The following is a 23,459-nucleotide window of genomic DNA, read 5'->3' on the forward strand; positions in this document are numbered from 1 at the left end:
AAATATACCGGAGCGTCTCTAACTTAGTGCAAAAAGAGAAAGTGGGGTCATTTATTGTGCCTTTCACAAATTATGCCGTCATTCTGGCGTTATTCTATTCCCTTATCGACGCAATTATGCCTTGGGTTATTAAATTAATAGCTAATTCCCATGTTAATTCCGGGTTGTCCCACCGTGGCCGAGAAAGGTACGCACGGAGAAGCTCTGGATTTTATCATGAAGTAAGTTCTGCTTCTAAGCTACACAGCCTCTCTGTTTCTGCCAGTGCCTCTTGTGTTGGCGTGAATGGGCGATCCCGAAGTTGGTGGTTGTGGTCGCGAACATCACCGCTGACCCCAAAAGAGCCGCCTACCTTGCTAAGCAAGCGCAAAAGAGAGTAAGTTTGGCTCACATTGCGCCGGGCTACGGAGCCTATGTTAGACCACTATGAACAGAACCTCGTACGAGTGAGAAGAGTACCATCACGCTGGTAAATGAAAGAAAGGCAAGCAACCAGTCGAGCATAGAAACTTCGCTGTAATTATGCTGCCGTACTTGCACTGCGGTGTGCAGGGTCAACTGTATTTGTCGACTAGGATACCTTATACGAGCCGCCGCCCTGCTCGCGTTGAAGTGGTCAGCTGTCATGAGCTCGACTCACGCCGAAGAGTACACGTGCTTGAAGGCGCCCTCCTCCGAATCGAATAGCTGCACAGCCTCCTTCAGTTCAGGCGCCGCCAACAGAGCCCATGTCCTTGCCCTCCGCCTTGTACTCCTTCTCCGATGGGCACCTCGGTCCACGTCTCGTTCAGGAGCACCTGAGATTAATCGTTCGACAGCGTGAGCGAGTCGATACTGTACGAGCCGCGATAGCCCAGCGCCTTCTGCTGCGCCACGCTGCGCGGACGGCCAGCCCGAGCCACCGCCTTGTACGGAGACACTCCCAGGATTTTGATGTTGTTGCGCCCGGAGATCAGTGTCGTGTTCTAGTACTCGCCTCCGTGCCGTTCCCGTTGTTGGCGTCCGTGCGGCCGCCTATGAAGTCGATGGTCACGTTGTTGGCGGCGTCGTCGAGGGTCACCTGGCCCGCCATCTCGATCCGATCGGCCGTCGACAGCGTCGGGTACGACTCCTTCACGGGCTCCAGCGCGGAGATGATCTTGTCCACACCGGCGTTCACCGGCCAGTTCTTCTGCGGCGAGAAGCAGCGTGGCGTTGCTGGGACCTGGCAAGAAAGCCTAGATAGCTGAGTCCTGAGACGCGTTGCAGGGACTTGGCGAAACAGCCTGGATAGCCAGCTGGGTCCTGAGACGCCTGCTCATAGCCACGCGATTCTGGCGTTGCTGGGACTTGGCAACAAGAACATAGATAGCTGAACCCGGAGACGCCTGCTTGCAGCTACGGGTGCACGGGAGATCATATACGACCGAACAACGTAGCCTCGGTTAAGGAGCATGGAATCGTTGGATTGTACTAACTGAGAATGGCATCGATCTATTTGTAGTCGGGCGGACATCTACTGCCTGGCCTCGTAACTTGAGCCCCTCATGAAAGTTAAGGCTAAATGACTACAAACAACGTCCAGATTATCTTGTCACGCGAATGTCGCCCCTAAAAGACTCAGGCAACACGCACTGGATAATATACTATTTGCCCATGTATAAAACCTAACAGGTTCATCCCGATACATTATTCTTTTGGCATCTTATAAGTGACTCAGGGATCTGTGTTTATATAGGGACTAGTATTATGTGGTAATACGTGCACTTGTACCACCCCAACCACTCTGGATAAAATTCAGAGAATTTCGCACAAACCCGTGCTTTGCACGGGGAAGCTCTGGATTTACAAGTCAGTTTTTCAACTTTTATATTTAAAATTTATGTGGTGATTAAAGTAATTGTAGACCTCCGATTCGCCCTGAGACCTCCAGCTGCAAATAGTCAGTATGGTAATTTCACGCTTTCGACATACCTGTGGATAGTTCGCTGTGGGCAGCACCAACGTGATCGTGGCCGCGGGGCTGCTCGTCATGATGTACCCGTCTCTGACCAAGGTGCGCTGGAACCTGGTGCTGCTCACGATGGTGCAGAACTGGGTGCTCGGGCCCTTCGTCGTGTTCTTCCTCTCGTCGGCCTTCTTCAGCGGCGACATTGGCTACATGACGGGGCTCAGCTTCGTAGGCTGCGCGCGCTGCATTGAGGATCTGCGTAAGGCACCAATAAATTATGGCCGTGGCACCAAACAATCACGGAATACCACCGAAGAATTCAGGACGGAAGTTTCCACCAACGGACTCCGTTTACACCACCAAGCATGTTGTACAGTGCGTACTCAGATCGCCGCCACCACCTTGTCGCATTTATTCATTAGTGGTGCGGAGCGCACTTAGAGAGGTGCGCTTCCATGACTAGCTGTTCCTCGTAAGACTAACATCACGTGTCTTCATTCGCATTGGTAGGACTCGAGCTTCTGTAGTTCTCTAAAACGGACACTGTTTTGATTCATTGTCGAATCTGCCAGTCTGGAAGCTGAAGGAGACGCGATGTCCGACACCGACGACGGGGAGTTGCTGGACTGGCGCATGATTTGGCGGACAGATCGCAGTAGCGAGGAACGTGACAGCTTCCTAAGTACCGTTCTTCCGCGCTATGCCACTGACAAACACAACACGGCCCAGTGCACTATCGATCATCTCGCTACGGAAAACCCATCGGATGCTGATATCGACTTGCATCTTACCACGCACCTCATGGGATCCATTCTGACTGTATGTTGCTCAGTGCGCTGCCGAGAAAACGCAGATGGTGAAGCCTGCTGGTCTCGATACAAGATCAACACATGTCATAATGGCGACACAACAATCGTTTTAAAGCAAGGTGCCCATGTCATGGACGATATATCTACACTCTCGCCTGTCAGACGCCGTGTTACGCCAGCAATGAAAGTGTTACTGGAAGCCGAGCTGGAGTGGCATCCTGATTCAAGCCCCTTGCAGCTTCTGGCAAGCTGTCTAATGAAATAACTAATGGTGACCTTCGTGGACCGGAGCCGAGCTACAACCAAATGGAGTACATCTTGCGGCGGTGGCGGGATAACCATCCCGGGGCTGACACGCACCAAGTCGCAAGTGCGATTGACCCATTCCTATACGACGAAGTAGGGCTGCATGAGAGCTCTCCTCGCGCTGTTGTTTACTTCAGCGAATCCGTTAGTTACGAAGGGCGCTGGGTTTCGCGGGTCGGAGTCGGCTCTGAGACTGATCCTTACCGAATCGGTCTTACCTGCTACCAGCTACTGTACGACTACGTCCAAGCCCAGTCAAATCAAGAGGTCACCACCATCGTACACCTCCACAGCCCGTTCAATACTGTGAAGCAGAAGTACCCAGCATTTGTGATTGGGTACTCTGATCGCATTGGGCAAATTTTCCGCTAGGCTACTTCTGTACGTCCAAACGTCAGAATGCGGACGTCGGCTGGTGCCTTCGTCACCTGCAGCGTGCTATCCTCGAAATATTTCTGGTCCATTTCCGTCCCGAGTTCGTCATGAGCGATGGCGACAAAGCGCAGTTCAAAGCATGCAGAAACGAGCTCCCGGCCTCCAAATTCCTCTTGTGCTGGTATCACGTGACCGCCAACGTGTTCAAACAAGCGCGGAGCAGAGGCGTCAGTCTCGAGGAGACTGATAAATTCTTCGTGGACCAGTATGATCTACACTACACCCCGGAAGATAAATTCGAAGAGCTAAAGACTAGGGTCTCGGCGAGGTGGGCCGCTCATCCGGCAAGGAACACAGCATTTAAAATGGGCCGATACATCAAGAAGTCGTGGGTTGACGGAAACTACGGTGACTGGCAGGCCTTCTTGACACCTAAAGGGTGTGTTGCGACAAACAACCCGCTTGAGCAATACCACAAGACGTACAAGGTCATTATCAACAACCTCAAGGCAAGCCCTCTTCAAATGCTGGAAGGGATGACACGGTCACTGCAAGCATTTATTGGTACACGAAAGGTTTTCTAGTGGAAACATATGCACGGCTGCTCAAAGTGTATGCGCTACTTAAGCCACATCCGTATCTAGTGCCTGAGCGCTTGCCGCTGGTGGGCGATCTCCGTACGATTCTGTATCGAGTGAACCATAGCGCGTTCCCGCCCTGTGAGCAAGATACCAAGGACAAACTCAAGCGCTTGATTTCGATGAACACAATTCGTGTTCAGAGAGAAGGAATGCCCTACGGAGGTTGGCTTGTAGATGTTATCACTTTCACTTGCAGCTGCCTGTACAACTACAAACACGGTATGTGTTTGCACGCACTTGCGGCAGGGTTCGAGGCAGGAGTTCGTATTCCAGGAGCAGCTCCAATGCGGCGTCCGTTCGTGCCGAACATTACGCGCCCGCGACGTCGGGCTAGGTGAAGCAGCTCGCGTAGACGAAGTGAATACAGCATGCAAGACAGCTCAGTCGAAACTCAAGGCTCTCGTACTGAAGGTGTTGCTGATCCGGAAACCGAAGAAGGTGCAGCGAGCCTCAGTGGCAACTCCGATAACGAAGAACTATCGTCATCTTCAAACGTCACTGAGCAGGCAAGCACCAGCACTCCTGCAGCGATGTCTCCCTTCCGCAGTATTAGCAGTGGAACTCTGGTCGAAGACATTGACGCTATAAATGCAAGCAATCGTGAGAGCAATGGTGTTAGCGAAGATGGTGATTCGCAAGTGCCCACCTTAGATTGTACTGCTGCAAGACGCATGGGCGAAGATAGAGACGAATCTGGCCATCTCCTCGCAGTTTTGACGAAACAACGTGCCGTTGAAATTATCGAGCCGTCCCCACGGTCATTCCTCCCGCCGGTGCGCCGTAGCTCACGACAGCGGCGCCAAACTCAGCGAGCAAAGGAATCCTTCGCTCAATCGAATAGGCTCCGGCGTTAAACAGGAAACATGGCGCCCGCTGATATAGCGATGGCATGCATTTTCAGATTGCACTTACTAAATTCGAAACAGGAAGGAGTTGGTGTTTTCACTGGATTCGTTGGTTGGTGAAACGGACCCAAATTGTTGGTATTTTTACAGATCTATTGGTGTTTCGCACGAGAATTTTGGTGTTTTTCCGGAAGTTATTGGTGCCAAGGACGGGTACTCCGCTGCATTGCCATGGTCGTGGTCTGGAACAGCCACGTGGGCGGAGACGCTGAGTACTGCGCCGCTATTGTGGTCATGAACTCTGTACTCACCATTGGACTCTAATTGCCCTCTTCATCAACGACCTCCCGAGCAGAGGTCGCAATACAATAAATAATCAGTTTTTTTTCAATATAATTTTTTATTACTGGACTACACCGACCTCAATACATGTACAATATAACATTGACCCAATTATTGGCAATAAATTTGTAAAAGTGCCCCGAAAGTCTAGCCAATAAACCTCCAGTCTATAGGCCAGGGTCACTTGAGTGCAGTATCACCGCTGGCGTAACACTGTGTGCGCCCTGGCTGCCGGGCTATAGAGGCTACTACGCATTGCTTCGTCGAGTGTAGGTGTTGTGGCAGAACCATAGGCTCCAGATTTCCGATGCTCCCTTGGGTGGAAGCTGCTGATGTTCCCGTCCGACCGCGATGTCCATGACGAATGGCGCCATCTTCGTGAGATCCTTCTCGCTTTATGGCGCATCCACAGAGCCATGCGTCTCCGGAACGATATCTATTTTCACGTGTGCGTGCGATCAGCCCCCCCCCCGTTTGAGCTGCTCGTTTGGCAACACTACCAGCACCTCGATCAACCGAGTTTTTAATCTTGATAGTGACGAGATCAGGACAGTTTTGCGCCGCCTGGGATTCCCTGAACCTGGTGATGACGACGTTCAACTCCCAGCTAGCACCAATAGATTGTGAAAATTGCGATCTCAACTGCAGCATCCCTCTGTAAAGTGATAGAAGTTGTATCATTTCTGTACCAATACAATATAAATTGTGGCAATTTTTATTATTGTTTAGCTTGAAATTGCAGTTTTTACTAGTGGCAGACGGTGGATCCAATTCAATATCATACTGTATTGGCGGACCTCTGCTCCCGAGCCACCTGGGCATCGATTCGAGCGCCGAGATCCACGTCGCCATGTGCGAGGTCGCCAAGAACGGCGGCATCTACGTGAGCGCGTCGTTCGTGACGACGCTGCTCACATGGTACGCGGTCACCAAGGCCAAGGGTGCCACCTGGTACTTCGACAACTTCACGCTGCGCATCGGCGTGCTCACGCTCAAGGCGCTGCTCTTTACGATCATCGTGCTGTTCGCCTCGCAGAGCACGCGCATCTCGTCCCACCTGGGTTATCCACGCCGCCGTGCCGCTGCTCATCTACTTCATGTTCATGTTCGTGGTCTCCTTCCTGATGGGCTGGTGGCTCGGGGTCACGTACGAGCAAGCCGTGACGCTGTCGTTCACGGCTGCCAGCAACAACTTCGAACTGGCGCTGGCGGTGGCCTTTGCGTCATTCGGACCCAAGTCGGATCCAGCGCAGATGAGTGTTGTGGGCGCGTTCATCGAGATCCCCACGATGCTAGCGCTCGTGTACCTGGCGTTTTGGTTCCGGCCAGAGTCTATTCGATACAGTCAACTGTTTGGACCTCCTGCGCGCGAAGCTCTCGAATGCGTTGAAGCATCAGCCACAGCGGTGATAGTAGGCCATGTCCTGTGTGCTTTTTGCCGCAAAGGTGAAAATGAGCTAGTTCCCGTTGGATGGGAGAGAAACCATGCGCCCCCGTTAGCTCCGCGTGCTATCATGGCACCCAAACTAACTAGGTATTTCTGGTTGTTGCTCGTGTGAGTGTGTTTCGTGATCATCATTGTGTTGGATGTGTATTGAGTTAGAAGCAACATTCAATTTTGGTGTGAAATGATTGCAACGGTGTAATGCAGATATAAATCTGTTGTGGTGTTATCATTTCAAAATTGGGAAGGGTTTTGGGATCGCCCCAACAACTCTAGATTAAAATCCAGAGAACAGACAAATCGGTGGAAAACATAGATTGTAAAAATATGCGACAAGTAGTGTTTTTATACAGTACGTACTGGTACATGTACATCTATACGGATGGGAGGAGCGTAGCCGCAGCAAACTCGCCCGGGGTGCGCGCGAAGCAAGGCCACGCGGTATTTGCGGAGGCGGGCCCAGCGACGAGCATTCCAGCGAACGGACCCGTTGCCGCAACTCGGAGTTAGTGGGGTGCAACCCCCAGCACACTTTCAATAGTGGGTGGTGGGTGGTATACAGTATCGGTATTTCCCTATTAGGTTCTGTGAATTTGCCTGTTCTGTCTGTGCGGATCTACAGTGTACACCTTTCTCCCGTGGCCGAATTAGGAGCAGCGATGGTGAGGCGGAGTTGAGGCGTAATACATGTAACTGAATACATGTAACTGATCAATACCACAGTAGAGTAATCAAGCCCGCGCAAGAAGGAAAACAGCGCGATTGTCGATTTGCTACCCGTCATCATGGCGGGTAGCAAATCGGATGGCGGCCATCCCATGCCGTAATCCCGTCGATTGGCTTGTAAATGCAGTATTCTGCGTGAATAAGGGACGCCTGATATATACTAGTATACGTTCCAGAAGTATATAATTTGCCATTCTAAGGAGCTTCAAAATACCATGAAATATCGTATATGCATCATGTGCGCATTTGATTCCCCAAACCGCAGAGCATTCCGATCGCATGAGTACTTACTGTAGTGTAGATCAGTAACGCCAACTGTGTACCACTGAAACTAACACCGCCGTTGTCCGATTCGCAAGATGACGAGATTGATGTGGTAGATCTGCTACTGTAGTGATGTGTATGCATCAGTCGATGCAAATCCGACCCGTCAGCCCGATTTGATACACACTTATGCACGTTTCTACTGTACAGTACACGTTACTTTAAAAAGAGAAAAAGGGAGCGACAACGACTATGTATCCCTTTTCTAAATTATAAAGGAGCTTATAAAAGTAAGAGTTACACGAAGAGGGCTCAACAATAACTAAAGAGCTAAAAAACTCGAGTTATTAAAGTAATAGATAATGCAAAATAAGGGTCTCAAATCGCGTCGAATTTGTCCGAACAGATGCATCCCACGAACAGTGAAAAACAGCCGCTCGAGTAGCCGATCAATCTCATCCTTCTTGCAATCTTCAAATCGGAGGGTCATTCGTATATAGTAGTACATACTGTAGCTTTGCTTGAGTCTGCACAAAACGAAATGACTCAAACCTAACTACTAAGCATATAAGAACCTCTTTGGTCCGGAAAAGAATTAACAGTTCTCTAATCTGGCGATAACCTCCGTTCCACTGCTCCAACAGAGTTGCAGTTGGGCTCCATATGAAGCTCTTAGTACGCTGTATAACGCTTTTTTTTTTCGTATGCATTTTCCACCAATTGCGGTAGGTAGCAGGCGGCTTAAATAATCCGTTTTCGGGGGGGGGGGGTAAATTCGCTACGTCGTCAAAATTGTCGGGGTTGAAACTAGAATTACTAGAAAGCGGAAAAGGGGCTTAGTCGCGGCATATATCGCAAAACGATAATGCAGATTCTACGCGTTTGAAAAACAGCCAATCAAGTTTGACGTTTTTCCCTACAAATAACTGCTGAAGCAGTTTTCCAGACTGGAGAAGTGTCTGTTCAACGCTTCTTCGCCAGCGATGGGGCTTAAATGGAAGATCAGAAAAACATCAACCCAGAACTTGAGTCCACGTCTACGAACTGTTAGTAGATCGCGCCCAAATGAATTCGATATTTAAAATAGGAATTGAGTTTTCACGTGGTGCACCATACATGTAGAACTTGAAAGAGGTAACAAATCACAAATTCAACTTCACACACCCCTACATGTACGCTCCTGTATCCTTCCCTGTACGTCACATCGTGGTTTGAAATTCAAGTGCCAAGACTCGCAAATTGCGAGTCGCAGCTCCTTTTCACTTCGCAATTTGCTTCCATTCAGCCAAGACACAAGCATTCAACTTATGCGTCTAAGTGATGTTCTACTCGCGGCGGCTATCGCTCTGATTTTCGCCCTGGATGCTACCTCGGCTACTAGTGACGCCACGCTTCCCAAGCCAAACTCGGCTCTCGCCAGCGCTGAGAGCACCAGAAACGACCACCGATTCCTAAGAAAGCACAAGGCTGTCGACGTCGAACAAGAAGAAAACGAACAAGAAATAGAAGAGAGAGGCGTCGGGGACTGGTTGGCAGCTAAGACGATTATGGCGAGGCTTGCTCTGGCGAGTAATGATGACAAGGGCCGGATCATCTCTGAAATTAGGGATGCTGGCGTGCTAGCAGCTCTGTTTCAAAAAAACCAGTCCCATTTAAAAGCTGTTTTCCCGGCCTTCGAGGATGGCATGCATTTAGACAAGTTTATGACGATGGTACAGGCATCAAACCTGAATAGTGAGGCGCAGGGGCTGCTGATTAGCGCTTACTCGAAATACTGGACCGTCCACCATTATCAAGGAAGTTAAACGAGCTTAATCAAATTCTCAGCTTGCGCCTTTATTATATGAAGAACTGTTGCTGGTTTCCCGAAAGTCGCTCGACTGGCGGTAGGAGTCCAAGATGGTCACTTCGCACTACTGTCCGAAGTAGTGTTACATTGAAGCAAGTGTACAGCTACAGATCATACTCCAATACCATCAACAAAGGGGTACTTTGACAGGATGCACGAAGTACTATGGAACATGGTACTGTATTCACTGCCAGACTAAAACTGTGGGTCCGCTCCGCTGGGCGCGTGATGCCCGACGGAGTCTCATGATGGACTAATTTGGCGGAACGAGAACGCGTGCTGTTGTTTAGTTCGACCTTCCCACATTTACGTACTATAGTACCTCTTACTACAAAACAGTACTATTACGTAGTATTCAAATGCCGTGCATGGCATGCAGGGGGTTTTGTGCAGCAAGCAGGCAGTACTTCTGGGTCTCCATGTCTCCCGTCGAGCATGCATCTCACCTCGACCTTGACTTCGCCATTCAACTCCGGAACTTGGCGGGAAGCAACTCATTATGTGATGCTCAAAACCCGTCGTGCGTCGCCTTTGCATGCTATTTTGCAACACCGAAACATGAAACCATTATTTTTTCTTTGGCGAGAAAGATCCGTTAGCTTGAACAACCACAGGTGCAGCTTTGTTTATAAGAATCTGTTTCAATGAATCATCATTATCTACAATTGTAGAGTCCACCTTGAGCAGTTTCCATCAAAACTTTGAGCACCTCAAAAAATAAATTGGTACGAGACTATGATAGGTCCGCCCCGAGGAAGTCAGAGATGCTTCCAGCCACGGCTTCGGCCCGACCACCCCAGGAATTACGAAGCGGGGCCGTAGTGCTGGTTTGGACGCTAGGAGAACGATGTTATTCATCTAATGTAGTTAATCAACACAAATGCAATCAATGTTGCCTTGACTTGTGACGAATTGAGTGGTACTCTCTACATCACGAGACTGCCACCAAACTACTGGGTAGTCTGCTGCTACCACGTTCATGAAGTCTTCAGGCCAGCGTCATGACTTATTGTCAAAGATGTCGACATACCAGCAGGTGCCGAGCCCGCAGACCTTCTTCTGGTGGCCGTGGTGGTAGTCGGTTGCCTCCTCAAGACCAGCCTTGCTTCCCTCAACAGACCCGTCGACCGCGTTGAGTTGACGAGTTTCCGAGCCGACGTCCGTCGCACCACGAAGAGTTCCGGCCGCAGCGAAGTCGATGGAGACGAACCCGATTGTGACGAGGGCAAAAGCGGTGCCGACCAAAGTGCGCATATCGTGGCTTGACAAGTTTGTGGTTTTCGATGGAAAATGAAAAGTGGTGAAGAGGGTTGCAAGGAGATGAAGTCGCTAGAACCCCGGTATCCGTGTCTACACATTCTAGGTGGTACTTTTATTGATCGTAGACGTTGCTTGTGGACGACCAAGTCGAACTCGAGGGGCTCAAACCTACAACAGACGACTTAAAGTTTAGTCCTGTGGCATGGGCGCCAGGAATTAGGTAAGAGGCTTCACAACCTAGCTGCCCCCTGACGAAGGCTTAGTCGTCAAGATGATGCATTTCTCCGCACTGAACAGGCTATTGAAGCACCGAATGTGGTCCTTGAGCTTGGAAATTGCGCGGGCGAGCGAGCTCGGGCTCGTGAGCATTTGGTCGAAGCTTCCGGAGGACGACGAGTTTGTTTTGTGTACCACGACTGCAGCTCGAAGCATCCTCGGGCTTTGAACATCCGCAACGGAGTAGGAGAGTGCCATCCATAGTATCACGACGACGCCCCACCTGGCCATACTGCTGGGGTTATTTCTGGTCCAACTGGGGTATTCCGAAGGCGATGTCGTGTTTCAGAAAGCAAGATGTGGAATGAGATCCCCAGTCCCCGTTTCATTGCCAATCGATATGTTATAGGCGCCGAGATCGATTTCCAGAGATACGAGCATCAGCAAACTTGTATATCACAAGTCTAGAGAGCATAGAGCACAACAAATATTCTTATCGGCGCCGTGACTGAAAACATGCGAATGATATCGCTACTGTGGAGATGGCAGAGCAACAGGTGCTGGTCACCTGGATGAGCCACTCAAAATGCTTTCCCAGTCGAACTTCAGTGTCGAGTCCATACCTGTAATACACCATTCGAGTTAGCTCAGTTACTGTAGTCAATGAAGCACCGGGTGATACCCCAGTGCACGTACCGTGGTGTACCGTGTTGAGAATAAACGTGAAGAGCAGGGCAGCCAACAGTTTGCCTTGTACGCTCATCCAGTACTTCTCGAGAATGAACGCGAGTTGGTAAAGCGTCGAGACGCCGTATTTGGTGCGGACGAGCGCAAATAATGCCAAAAGCGACACCAGCTTGAAGACGGCGTAGACCGTTGTGCTCCCGAAAGAAAACCAAAATTGCCTTGCAGAGACTCCGATGAAGCTGAAGTTGTAGTTGGCGTATGGCATGTGGTAGAGTGCGAGTGAATACAAACTGTACACGATGGCACCCGCTAGCTCAAAGTATTCCGCAAAAATCAGCATCTCCGAAGCAAACAGGAGCTGCAACGCCTGCGATAACAATTTGGCGTTTTTTCGATGGGGAATATCCACGTCGTCGATGCAGACCAAAGGAAGGATGTACGCCTCCGAGATGGGAGCTGTCGCGAGACCCAGTTGAGCAAAGGGTTCCGCATCCATGGCTACGACACTGCCACTAAATCTTTTACAAAATTCGCTGTTCATCTTCTGTAGACTCGACCTCGTCAGTTTCTTCGAACCCGGTCGAGGCGTTTTCAGTTGGCGCTCGGGCCTCTCGACGGGAACCGATACGCCTTTCAGTGCATCCCCGAGGAAGGCGAACGTCTTTGGGAGAAGTTTTGCTATTCCCAGAACGTCATTTGAGACCATAGCGCCAGGAAATAGTGCGCCTTCAACGATTTTCACGGCAGTTCGAGTTGTCTGGCGTCCGTCGACGATGAATTTGTGCCCCAGGTACAGCCACGTCTCGATTAGTCCATGGACAGCGTCCAGAAAAACCAACAAAACGGCCACTTCCAGTGAGTGCACACTCTGCAGACAGATCATCCGAAGCAGCGAGCCAAAAATCACGACGACACAGAGCGTTACGTCCGTACTCATGTCCTGCAGCGGATGGGATATGCACCAGATCATCCGCTTTATCAGCGCGAATAGTACTGGGAATGCTGCTGTCAGCCCCGCCTGCACGGAGCTCGGGGATTTCACGAACACAACAGACAGGACGTGGAACATGACGAGAACAGAGCACTCGAAACACAACAGTGGCAGAAGTCGAAGCAATTGTTGGCGGTGATGGCGAAGTCGTGAGCCGACGATGAGCTTCTGGTAGAGCACAAATAGCGCTACCAGGGTCGGGAATCGCACGAATGGGTCGAGTGGCACTGGGAACCTCCACAACTTGGCAACTCCTAGCATCACGAGCTCGTTGCACGTCGCCGTAAGCACCGACACGAGCGCTGCTTCCGAGTGAGAGTAAAGTTTCGATGGCAGTCCAAGCGAGCACCGAACGAAGAGCAGCAAACTGAAAATCATCGCTGCGTTGGCGAGAAATGACTGCACGAAGTACGTCGCGTTCTTCTCCACACTTAGCAACGGGCTTTCGAGGGGGATACCAGCGAGCAGCACCACAACTGCGAGACTGGGCATCGGCGTCAGCAGGAGAACTCCGAGTACGCGTAGTGGGCTCACGACACGCTGATAATCCTCGAAGGCTAGCAGCTTGTCGATCGAGTACCGTCCCTGATACTTCAGCGCAGGCCCTCGCCACTCGAAGCAGCGACTCCAGAATGAACTTGTGGTATCCTCGTCAGTGACGTGCGAGCTGGCATTTTTGCTCTTGGTGTCGGTCTTCTCCGTCGCATTGCCAGCAACTTGAGCAGCGACGTCGGAGGAATCACGACTCGTTGTTATCGTCGGCGCTCCGGAGCTGCTGGCGATGCTCGAAACTCGAGGGAGCGATGCTCTCGTAGGCAAACTTAAGCCGGTGTCAGTGCGAGTTACGGACGGTGGAACTGGCAGTCGCGCCGGCAATGCAGCCCTGCTTCGAGTTGCGTCGACTCGCTCACTCATCAGTCTAGCTGTTTCAAGTTGGTGACTAGGGGCTGTCCAAGGCGGTGGGCCAGGCATGAAAGGAGGACACGCAACCGCTATGACCATTCCCTAATCGTATTCATAGCCGGCGAATGGCTTGGGACGGAACGGAGTCACTTGATAACAAAAGCAGACTGGTCGTTCGTTATCGCTGTACCGCCCATTAGTATTGTGTTCGATGGGGGCCCAACGCACCACTGAAATTCGACCAGCGGAAGTTAAAGCCCGCTATCCGCTGCATAGACAACCCCGACAGCCTGTCGGATTTCGTCCATGATCTTTGCGATGGCCAGCGATTCCTCGAGCGGGTACTCTTCGCATTGCAACCGACCAGCACGAATGACCTCGGTGACTGCATTCGCTTTAGACGAGAACTTCCGATCCTGGGTACTTGAATGGGGTCGCAGCACTGGGCGAAAGTTCTGGCCAGAATTTCGTTGTCTTCTCAGCGGTTTGGTTCCGGTGACCATCGTCACGAACGACAGCGGGTAAATTCCGATGCCAAGAAGCGTTCCATCGCCCGAAGAACTGCGGAAGTCACGAAGACGACGCCGATATCGCCGTGCACGTGGTGGGCGTCACCAATGTGTCCTTCCGCAAGAAGTTGGCGCACGAACTTAATGGCGGGGAAGAAGCGAGTCCAGATCCCTGAAGAAATAACGAAGTGAGTGAGCAATTATCATCGCTGAAGCAAACATGTGGCGTATTCTACCTTCCATGAGGAACAGCTTCTTGGTCCTGGCCAGCTCAATCACCGAGGCCATCTGCTTGGCATTCATCGTCATGGGTTTTTCGACCATGTGGATCGTGGCGAGGTATACCACATCCACCTCCGGATCGGCGCGCAGCTCCTCGTAGGACCCGTACGCACGAGCAATGCCTGCAAAACGACAAGTAAACACACTACTACAAACAAGAAGAAGAATTGCTGCGTTAGGACTGAGCGTACCGTGCGTCGCAGCAAACTTTTCAGCGGTGTCGATCGACCGACCCGCACAAGCTGACAGGAGTATCGCCTCGCTCTCCATGCCTTTCATGGCATTGACGAAGTCGTTGGCAATATTGCCACAACCGAAGAACCCCCAACGAAGTGGCGTCTGCGAATCAGCACCCATACTGTTGTCCAGAACGCAAAAACGAAAGTGATCTCGGTTCGCAAGACGCGTTTGATGCCCACAAACCCGGGGGCGCTTCTAACAGCATGTGCTCCTTGTGGCCATAAGAAATGGTGTCTTTGATTCGTGGTTGAAGCCTTCAACTTTTAGGTGCTCTCGCTTCAAAACCTTAGGTAAGATTACGAGCAAACGCGATTCTGCCGACCGCACGGATCAATGAAGTCCATTCGTTATTCGAATTGCTTAGATGATCAACAAAGCTTAGCGAGATCGAACCAAGCTTCAAACATGCCACGCATTTGCAGCGCTACAGAATAACGCCGCCGACGCACTGAGAGCAACAAAGCCGAACCTAGTTGGAGTCTGCGGGGTAGACGAGTCCCATATCCTTGCGAATCTTGTCCATGATGGTCATGATCTTGAGCGATTCGTCCAGCGGGTACTCGTCGATCTCGAGCTGCTTGCTCTGGATGGCCTTGGTCACGGCCTCCGCCTCGTAGCGGAAGCCCTCCGAGCCGCCGTAGTTGAAGGTGGCACCGGGGGCCGGCGTCGGCCACGGGAAGAGCGACTTGGCCTCCTTCTGCGAGCCGTCCTCCAGGTACTTGACCACCCTCACCTCCGTCGCCGTATGGGCCGGTGCCGGGAGGTGAATGCGTCCCTTGCTGCCGATAATGGTCACGGTCTCGTCCATCGTGGCGAGCATCGTGTACTCGATGGTGGCGAAGCGCGAGTCGCTGAACTCCAGAGTGACCGAGTTGTAGATGTCCACCCCGCCGTCGTTCAGCTTGCCGGCCGACGTGACCTTCTCGGGCTTGGCTCCGAACACCATCGTGGTGAAGGCCAATGGGTAGATACCGATGTCCAGGAGGCCGCCGCCGCCCAGCTCGTTGTGCCACATGCGGGCGTTGTCGGCGTCGAACTGGCAGCCGAAGGCCGCGTGCACGTGGTGCACGTCTCCGATCTCCTTGTCCGCCAGCAGTTGGCGCACGTGGCGGATGGCCGGGAAGAACCTGGTCCACATGCCTTCCATGAGGAAGAGCTTCTTCTCTCTGGCGAGAGCAATGGCGGCCGAGGCTTGGGTCACGTTCATGGCCATGGGCTTTTCCACCAGAACATGCTTGCCGTGGTTCAGGGCCAGCACCGTGTGCTCGTAGTGCCACGGGTGGAGCGTCCCGATGTACACGACGTCCACCTCGGCGTCCGCGACCAGAGCTTCGTACGTGTCGTAGGCCTTGGCGATGCCTAGGGCAAATAATGATCGGAAATAGTTTGAGTACATTTGCGTCCTCATCTTAAAATAGTTTGAGTTTTTTTGGGTGTGCTTAGCGGATACCGTGCTCCTTGGCGAAGGCTTGGGCGCTGGCGAGCGAGCGCGCGGCGCAGGCCTGGAACGCGACGTTGTCCAGGGACTTCATGGCGCTCACGAAGTCCGACGAGATGCGGCCGCAGCCCAGGAAGCCCCAGCGAAGAGGAGCAGTCATTTTGCTGTCGTAATGTGACGTGTGCGCTACGCTGAAAAACTGGAACTGGACAACTCAGAATCGTCAATCGCTCGATTATTTGTTAATACGGACAAAGAGCGATTTACTGGAAATTTGTAGGTAACTGCGGACGTGACAGATAGAATGTTGAGCTTCAGGTCCAAGTTCCGAGTCAAACGGCAGCACCCACGCATCATTGATGCTGGCTGACTTAGGATCATCTCATGCCAGAGGTCTGAGTCGTGCAATGCAATTGGAAAGTTCTTGTGCGAGGTTGCCGGCAGCGAAGGAGGTTAATCAGATCTGTGGTTCGTTTATGGCTTCGTAAACCCACAATGATATGGACACTTCCGGACGGACATGCACGTACAAAACTGTAAAATGGGGTCTACTTGGTCATCATTGTGGTGTGGAGAATACTGCGTGCTGCTCACAAGGTAGCTTGAGCTCGCGTGAAAGCACGCAGGTCAAGGATTTGTCAGACTGATTCAGCCGATCCACGATCACTTCAACCACGAATCAAACCATTTGTTGTGAACTTGCCACTTGCTTACACCCCCGGGACGCCGCCATAACTCCACGTCCTCCATTCGCGCGATTGACCCGCCCTGCTAATTACTGCGTGCCCTTGACAATCATGACGGACACGCCCTCGCTTCGGTGGGGCTTCCTCGGCTGCGGCCGCATCTCGCATGCCTTCGCCGGTGCCATCAAGACTCTGGAAAACGTGACATTCCAGGCCTGCGCGGCCAGGTCGCTGGAAAACGCGCAACAGTTCGCTAGTGCCCACGGTGCGTGCATTCGGTTGGTCCGATGGTTTGAAGCCATGCTGACGGTACAATCGTCTGCTACAAACAGGAGTTGCTCGCGCCTACGACTCGTACGAAGCTCTTTGCTTCGACCCGGAGGTTGACGTCGTGTACATCGGCACTCTCCATCCGTGGCACTGTGAGCACGCCACATTGGCTCTAAATCATGGCAAGCATGTCTTGGTAGAGAAACCTATGGCCATGAACTCGAAACAGTCTGCGTCGCTGATTGCACTGGCAAGAGAGAAGAAGCTCTTCCTCATGGAGGGGATGTGGACGCGGTTCTTCCCCAGCGTTCGCTTCGTGCGCAAGCTGATCGCTGACAACGAGATCGGCGAAGTGCGCCATGTTCACGCTGAAATTGGCTACCCATTTCCCAAGGATGAAGCGCGGTTGTGGAAAAATGAACTGGGCGGAGGAGGGTTGCTCGACATCGGCATCTACCCTCTCGCCTTCGTGACAATGGTGTTCGGCACGAAGCCGGCGAAGGTGACGTCCGCAGGTACGCTTAACGACGGCGGGGTCGACACCCATAACTCGGTGACGCTGCAGTACAGCGACCAGCACTTCGCCACGATCGAGTACTCGATCCTCGTGCAGCTAAGTGAGACCGTCACAATTTCGGGCACTAACGGCCGCATCCACATTCACACACCGGCTCACCTTGCAACGGAAGTCTCGGTCATTCGCAGTGTTGGACCAGGCAAGGAGGAATCGACAACGAAAACGTTCCCATGGCCGAACCCGGACGCCGGCTACTCCGGGTTCTTGCACGAGGGCGAAGCTGTGACGAAGGCCATCCATGCCAAGCAGCTTGAAGCCGACGAATACTCGCTGGACGAATCTTTGGGCATCATGACCATCATGGACAAAATCCGCAAGGACATTGGCCTGGTGTACCCGGCCGATTCCTGCTAGATAGCAGTGCACATAGCTCTAAACTTCAACCACAACCAATACGTGTGCAATCAAAGCGGAGAGAACTCTTCGTCACGTCATTCTTGTTTTCGTCGCACTAGGCACAATTTGAGACCATGAGTTCCATTGACAAAACCTCTCTGCGCTGGGGCATTCTCGGCTGCGGTCGTATCTCCCACACCTTCGCCAGCAACGTGAAGCCCTTGGAGACAGCCATCTTCCACGCTTGCGCCGCTCGTTCGCTCGATAAGGCCGAGGAATTCGCCAAAAAGCATGGTACGAGTCCGAATTGTGGCCATTTCGGTGAATTGTCGAGTACTAAACTGATGCCGTCACATGCAGGTATTCCCCATGCATACGACTCGTACGAGGCACTGTGTTCCAACGCGGAGGTAGATGCGGTGTACATCGGCACGATCCACCCAAGCCATTGCGATCTTGCGCTGATGGCCTTGAATCACGGCAAGCACGTGCTGGTGGAGAAGCCGATGGCCATGAACGCGAAGGAGGCTGAAGCGGTCATCAAGCTGGCGCAGCAGAAGAAACTTTTCTTCATGGAGGGCATGTGGGCCCGCTTCTTCCCCGCAATCCGTTTCGTTCGTCAACTGATCGACGAAGGCGAAATCGGCGACGTGCACCACGTCCATTCAGCCTTCGGTGTCCCATTCAAAGAGGACAACGACCGCATTTGGAAGAAGGAGCTGGGCGGCGGTGGGTTGCTGGATATCGGCATCTACGTCCTGGCGTCTGCGACGATGGTGTTCGGGTTCGAGCCTGAGAAGGTGACGTCGGCTGGAAAGCTCAGCGACGAGGGCGTGGACGTGTACAACTCCATCACGCTCGAATACAGCGGCCAGCGCTTCGCGACAGTGGAGTACTCGACGCTCGCGCGGATAAGTGAGACCGTGACCATCACCGGGAGTAAGGGACGGATCTTCATCCACCCGCCAGCCCACGCGACAATGGAGATCTCGGTCGTCACGTACGACGAGAACGGCCAAGAGAAGGAGAAAACGTCGCGCTTCCCGTGGCCGACACCCACTGACCACCACTCGGGCTTCCTCTACGAGGCACAGGCCGTCACGGAGGCCATCCAGAGCAACCGCATCGAGACGAGCGAGTACCCTCACGCCGAGTCGCTGGGCATCATGAAGATCATGGACCAGGTTCGCCACGACCTCGGACTCGCCTACGCCGCCGACTCAGTGCCGTAGAAACCCATCGCTGGAGACAATCCTCGCGTGAATATGTTGCACGAAAACGACGAAACTCAGAGTAATCAAAGCACCAGCATCGTTCTGGTTACATAGTTGCAGTGAGTAAGTCTCGGAGCTCGAGCGTTTGCGCGAACACCTTAGCGGTTGTCGTTTTGACTGCAACCTGCTGCGACCAAGCCCTGGTTGGCAAGCAAAATCACCAATAAAAGCTTTTGAATGCGTGCTGGAGTAAGTGTCGCCACCTGGGCCTCAATCTGGTGCTGCTCGTCCACAAGAATCGCCCGAGCCAAGGCAGCCGGCCAGATCATGCGAGTTGAACACGCCAAAGAAATGGCTACATCTGTATGCGCAAACCCCTGTGAAAACGGATCGTGTCCCTCCAGTATCGAACTCCAGAGGTTGCACACCCCACGTTGAGCTCCTCAGGTGCAGGGGCATTTCGAGACGCACCACCGGACTCGCAGCAGCCTCAAGAGACCAGAACTGGACGCCATGGCCGCCGACGCGCCCCCCATGAACGTGATCGAGAAGATCCTGTGCCATCACGCCGTGGGCCTGTCGCAGCCCTTCGTGCGCGTGGGCGACGTGCTGTGCGTCAAGGCGGACTGGACCATCGCCAGCGAGCTCACGTTCCAGGCCATGGACACCATGCACGCGGCCATCGGACGGCCGCCGCTGCACCGCCCCGACCGCTTCTGGCTGGCGCTGGACCACACCGTGGACCCGCGCGTGAACCACCTGCCCAAGCAGAAGGCGCTGATCGACATGTCCACCAACTTCGCCAAGACCCACGGGCTCACGGACTTCCAGCCGGCCAACACCACCATCATGCACACCGAGTTCGCCCGCAAGCGCGCGCAGCCCGGCCAGATCGTCATCGGTGCCGACAGCCACACGTGCAGTGCCGGAGGCATGGGCTCGTTCGCCGCCGGCCTGGGCGCCGGCGACGTCGTCATGCCGCTGGTCACGGGCCAGACGTGGTTCAAGGTGCCCGAGGTCTGCTTCATTGAGTTCGTGGGCGCCCCGAGCTTCGGCATTGGCGGCAAGGACGTGATCCTCCACATCCTGGGCGAACTCAAGCGCAATACGGTGGCCTTCGAGCGCGCCGTGTACTACGGCGGCTCCGGCCTCAAGTACCTCTCGGACGATGCCCGCTTCGCCGTGGCCAACATGAGCACCGAGTTCGGCGGCATTGCCGGAGTGTTCCAGGCCGACGCCATCACGCAGCGCGTGCTGGAGGCGCGCGAGTCGCACTTCGACGAGGCACTGTTCTTCGAGCCCGACGAGGGCTGCAACTACGCCGCTCACCACGTCATTAACCTGGCCGACGTCAAGCCGCTGATCGCGCTGTACCCGTCCCCGGACAACTGTGTCAGCGTGCAGGAGAAGCTCGGCATGAAGCTGGACGGCTGCTTCATCGGTGCCTGCACCACCACGCAGGAGGACCTGATCCTCGGTGCCATGGTGCTGCAGCAGGCCATGCTGGAGGGCAAGCGCCCGTCGGCCAACGGCCAGCGCCGTGTCACCCCGGGCAGTCTGGAGATCATCGACCGCCTCAAGGAGCTGGGCCTGGTCCGCATCTACGAGGAGGCTGGCTTCACGGTCGGTGTGCCGAGCTGCAGCTTCTGCGTCGGCATCGGTGCCGATGTCGCTGGCGAGGGCGAGGTGTGGCTGTCCAGCCAGAACCGCAACTTCCGCAACCGCATGGGCAAGGGCTCCATCGGTAACCTCAGTTCGGCCGCCGTTGTGGCCGCCTCCAGCTTCGACATGGAGGTGGTGGACCCGCTGCCGTACCTGGACAAGATCAACAAGGAAGACTTCGACCGCTACCGCAACTGGGTCGAGCCGGACGCCTCGACGCCGTCGCCGGCCAAGGCCACCAAGTCGTACACGGCCTCGGAGCCGAAGCCTGTGCTTGCCACTGCTGACGACGCTGAGAGCGTCCAGCAGGCCAAGGAGCAGGCCGCTGTCGCTGAGCTGGAGGCCGCTCTGCCGCCCAAGTTCAGCGGCAAGGTGCAGAAGTTCGGCGACAACATCGACACGGACGCCGTGATCCCGGCTCAGTTCATGGGTCTCAACAAGTCGTCGCCGCTGTGGCCCGAGGACTGCGAGACGGAGCTGGACGTGCTGGCGGCCAAGTCGTTCGCCTACGTGCGCCCCGAGTTCCCGCAGAAGGTCAAGGACGGCTTCAACATCATCGTGGCCGGCACGGCTTTCGGCAGCGGCTCGTCTCGCGAGGAGGCCGCTATCTGCCTCAAGGCGGTGGGCGTGCAGGCGGTGATTGCCAAGTCGTTCGCCTACATCTACGCACGCAACCAGCCCAACAACGCGCTGCTGGGCATTGTCGTGACCGACGAGAAGTTCCACGAGTTGGCGGCCGAGGGCGAGGAGGTGACGGTGGACCTGCGCAACCGCGTGGTGAGCGTCAAGGACCACCAGGTGGCTTTTTCGCTCACGCAGCTCGAGGAAGCCTTCCTCAACGGCGGTGGTCTCAAGACGCTCTTCAAGCAGCACAAGGCGGACTTGTTCCGCGCCGCGATGCGTGGCAAGGCCCCCACGCCCATTTCTTCGGGCGGTGTCGGCTGCGGCGAGGGCTGCGGCAGCGAGGCGGCGGCCACGCCGTCCTGGTAGGCTGTGCAATTGGTAGTAGGTAGATGCACAAAATCGATAAATAAAAAAAACTACATGCGTGTGTTTCTTCGTTCATGTTGTGCTCTGGGTCTATCTGCACTTCTTCGACAGACACAACCGCCTTGCAACAGCAAAACCAATTCCATGGCATGAAAGCCAACACTGTCTACAACTTTGCCTTTTATTAACTTAAAAGATAGGAACATTACACTGTGGGGATTGCTTGGTACTACACTTCGAATTACTTCCCAACGGAAAACTCGCCGTTACTGGATACTACCCACGTTGTCTTCTGTCATGCACACCTTTGGATTGCGAAGTAAACGAACTAATATCCTCAGAAAAGATGCGGTCTACGAAAGCGTACCAAGTGTTGCGTATGCTGGGGCCCATGTATGACGAAATCATCGAGCGATGTGAGTTCAGGTTCGACTACCTCGTACGACGAGGACTACACAAGCAAGCGATGCTTCGATAGCTACAGTTATCAAGAACACCAGCTATGTTGTGTGGATTCTGTCTGCGATCGAACTGGTATAAAATGCCGGGGACTCCCTACCGCAGCAAACCTCTTGCCACTTTTCAAATTGCATCGAGGAACTCAAGTTCGCCAAATCCTACAATACACCATGCGCACTTCGTTCGGCGTCACTTTCGGACTCATCGTCGTCAGCTTCATCACTGCTGACTTCTCCACGGCTGAAACTCTACGTGGTGCGATGGACGTCGGCTCGGAGACTCGTCAACTCAGCGTGGCTGACGGCTCTGGGTCGATTGGTTCACTCTCGTCCAATGACGGGAGCAAGGAGGGGCTAGAGGAGCGCACAACGAACTACCACCACGGCCACCAAGAGCAGCGTTGCGCGCACGGTCAATGCTGGAGTGTCGATGTCTTTGACCAGTAAGTTGCGCGATAGGCCAAAAGCAACGTCGCCGATGCGAAGCTTCATGTACGCCAATGAGTGGCCGCAACAGTCTCGTAATGTGGAGTGCACCAGGAACGTTTAACAATAATGAATCTGTTTAAGCGTACGAAAGCTGGTCAAACATTATATTTTAGTTATATGCACTGAAGATCGTAGATTCAAGGAATAAGGCAGCAATGGGCGGGCAGAATACAACGATCTTGCTTGTTGAAGTGGTGTTCGTATATTTCATATAAGTACACAGCTAACCCTTAGTTTGTCTTATTGAGTTGCTAGGGTTGGAAGAATAGGTACTTTACTAGCATTCTCCTGATACGAGCCGGCGAAGCCAACGTTGTTCGTTGCTGTAAGTGCCGAGAAGGGTGCAACTCATAATAAGTGGTGTATCCACCCTGCGTGTTCTCATTTCACAATCGACGTCCACGACGTTTTAAGATTGCAAACAAGCAGTATTCGGTTCGATCCTACGTTACCCCAGAAGAATGGCCAACCGGAGCATTTTCGTGACAATCTGGATAGCTCTCTTCTTCATCGCTTCGGCAATGCAGGAACCACGGCAGCTTCGCGATGCTGTCGTGCTGCAAGAAGCGAACTCATCTTTCCGCGGAAGTAGGGAGCACGAACTGACAAGTGCAAGCGATTTTACCAGTAATACCTCCAAGGTGAAGGCAGATGGGAATGTGCGGTGTTTCAAGAGTTTATTCACCGACGAAGAATGTATCACGCTGGCGCCCACTACTT

The 23,459-nt window shown here is 53.3% G+C and overlaps 8 protein-coding genes across 8 annotated transcripts; 4 read left to right on the forward strand and 4 right to left on the reverse strand.

The window, feature by feature from the left end:
• Positions 1-952: 952 nt before the first annotated feature.
• Positions 953-2,133, reverse strand: IUM83_15236 (Catalase/peroxidase HPI; the record flags this gene model as incomplete). Its single annotated transcript, XM_067940039.1, has 2 exons — positions 953-1,204; positions 1,954-2,133. 2 exons carry the CDS (start codon positions 2,131-2,133, stop codon positions 953-955), a joined length of 432 nt encoding a protein of 143 aa, XP_067794547.1.
• A 3,929-nt stretch (positions 2,134-6,062) lies between these two features.
• IUM83_15237 (arsenical-resistance protein) lies at positions 6,063-7,812 on the forward strand (the record flags this gene model as incomplete). The annotated part of the gene is made up of 2 exons (XM_067940040.1): positions 6,063-6,324; positions 7,778-7,812. 2 exons carry the CDS (start codon positions 6,063-6,065, stop codon positions 7,810-7,812), a joined length of 297 nt encoding a protein of 98 aa, XP_067794546.1.
• A 3,759-nt stretch (positions 7,813-11,571) lies between these two features.
• IUM83_15238 (uncharacterized protein) lies at positions 11,572-13,177 on the reverse strand (the record flags this gene model as incomplete). Its single annotated transcript, XM_067940041.1, has 2 exons — positions 11,572-11,630; positions 11,704-13,177. 2 exons carry the CDS (start codon positions 13,175-13,177, stop codon positions 11,572-11,574), a joined length of 1,533 nt encoding a protein of 510 aa, XP_067794568.1.
• Positions 13,178-14,093: 916 nt separating this feature from the next.
• Positions 14,094-14,736, reverse strand: IUM83_15239 (putative trans-1,2-dihydrobenzene-1,2-diol dehydrogenase; the record flags this gene model as incomplete). The annotated part of the gene is made up of 3 exons (XM_067940042.1): positions 14,094-14,269; positions 14,334-14,501; positions 14,571-14,736. 3 exons carry the CDS (start codon positions 14,734-14,736, stop codon positions 14,094-14,096), a joined length of 510 nt encoding a protein of 169 aa, XP_067794545.1.
• A 352-nt stretch (positions 14,737-15,088) lies between these two features.
• IUM83_15240 (Dimeric dihydrodiol dehydrogenase) lies at positions 15,089-16,217 on the reverse strand (the record flags this gene model as incomplete). Its single annotated transcript, XM_067940043.1, has 2 exons — positions 15,089-15,978; positions 16,070-16,217. 2 exons carry the CDS (start codon positions 16,215-16,217, stop codon positions 15,089-15,091), a joined length of 1,038 nt encoding a protein of 345 aa, XP_067794461.1.
• A 637-nt stretch (positions 16,218-16,854) lies between these two features.
• Positions 16,855-17,944, forward strand: IUM83_15241 (Dimeric dihydrodiol dehydrogenase; the record flags this gene model as incomplete). Its single annotated transcript, XM_067940044.1, has 2 exons — positions 16,855-17,008; positions 17,076-17,944. The coding sequence occupies 2 exons, from the start codon at positions 16,855-16,857 to the stop codon at positions 17,942-17,944; spliced, it is 1,023 nt and encodes a 340-aa protein (XP_067794462.1).
• Positions 17,945-18,060: 116 nt separating this feature from the next.
• IUM83_15242 (putative trans-1,2-dihydrobenzene-1,2-diol dehydrogenase) lies at positions 18,061-19,158 on the forward strand (the record flags this gene model as incomplete). The annotated part of the gene is made up of 2 exons (XM_067940045.1): positions 18,061-18,220; positions 18,287-19,158. The coding sequence occupies 2 exons, from the start codon at positions 18,061-18,063 to the stop codon at positions 19,156-19,158; spliced, it is 1,032 nt and encodes a 343-aa protein (XP_067794487.1).
• A 495-nt stretch (positions 19,159-19,653) lies between these two features.
• IUM83_15243 (putative aconitate hydratase) lies at positions 19,654-21,792 on the forward strand (the record flags this gene model as incomplete). Its single annotated transcript, XM_067940046.1, has 1 exon — positions 19,654-21,792. One exon carries the CDS (start codon positions 19,654-19,656, stop codon positions 21,790-21,792), a length of 2,139 nt encoding a protein of 712 aa, XP_067794460.1.
• Between the last annotated feature and the right edge of the window lie 1,667 nt (positions 21,793-23,459).

The sequence above is a fragment of the Phytophthora cinnamomi genome, assembly GCF_018691715.1.
Source record: "Phytophthora cinnamomi strain GKB4 chromosome Unknown Contig24, whole genome shotgun sequence".
NCBI classification, from domain to species: Eukaryota; Oomycota; class Peronosporomycetes; order Peronosporales; family Peronosporaceae; genus Phytophthora; species Phytophthora cinnamomi.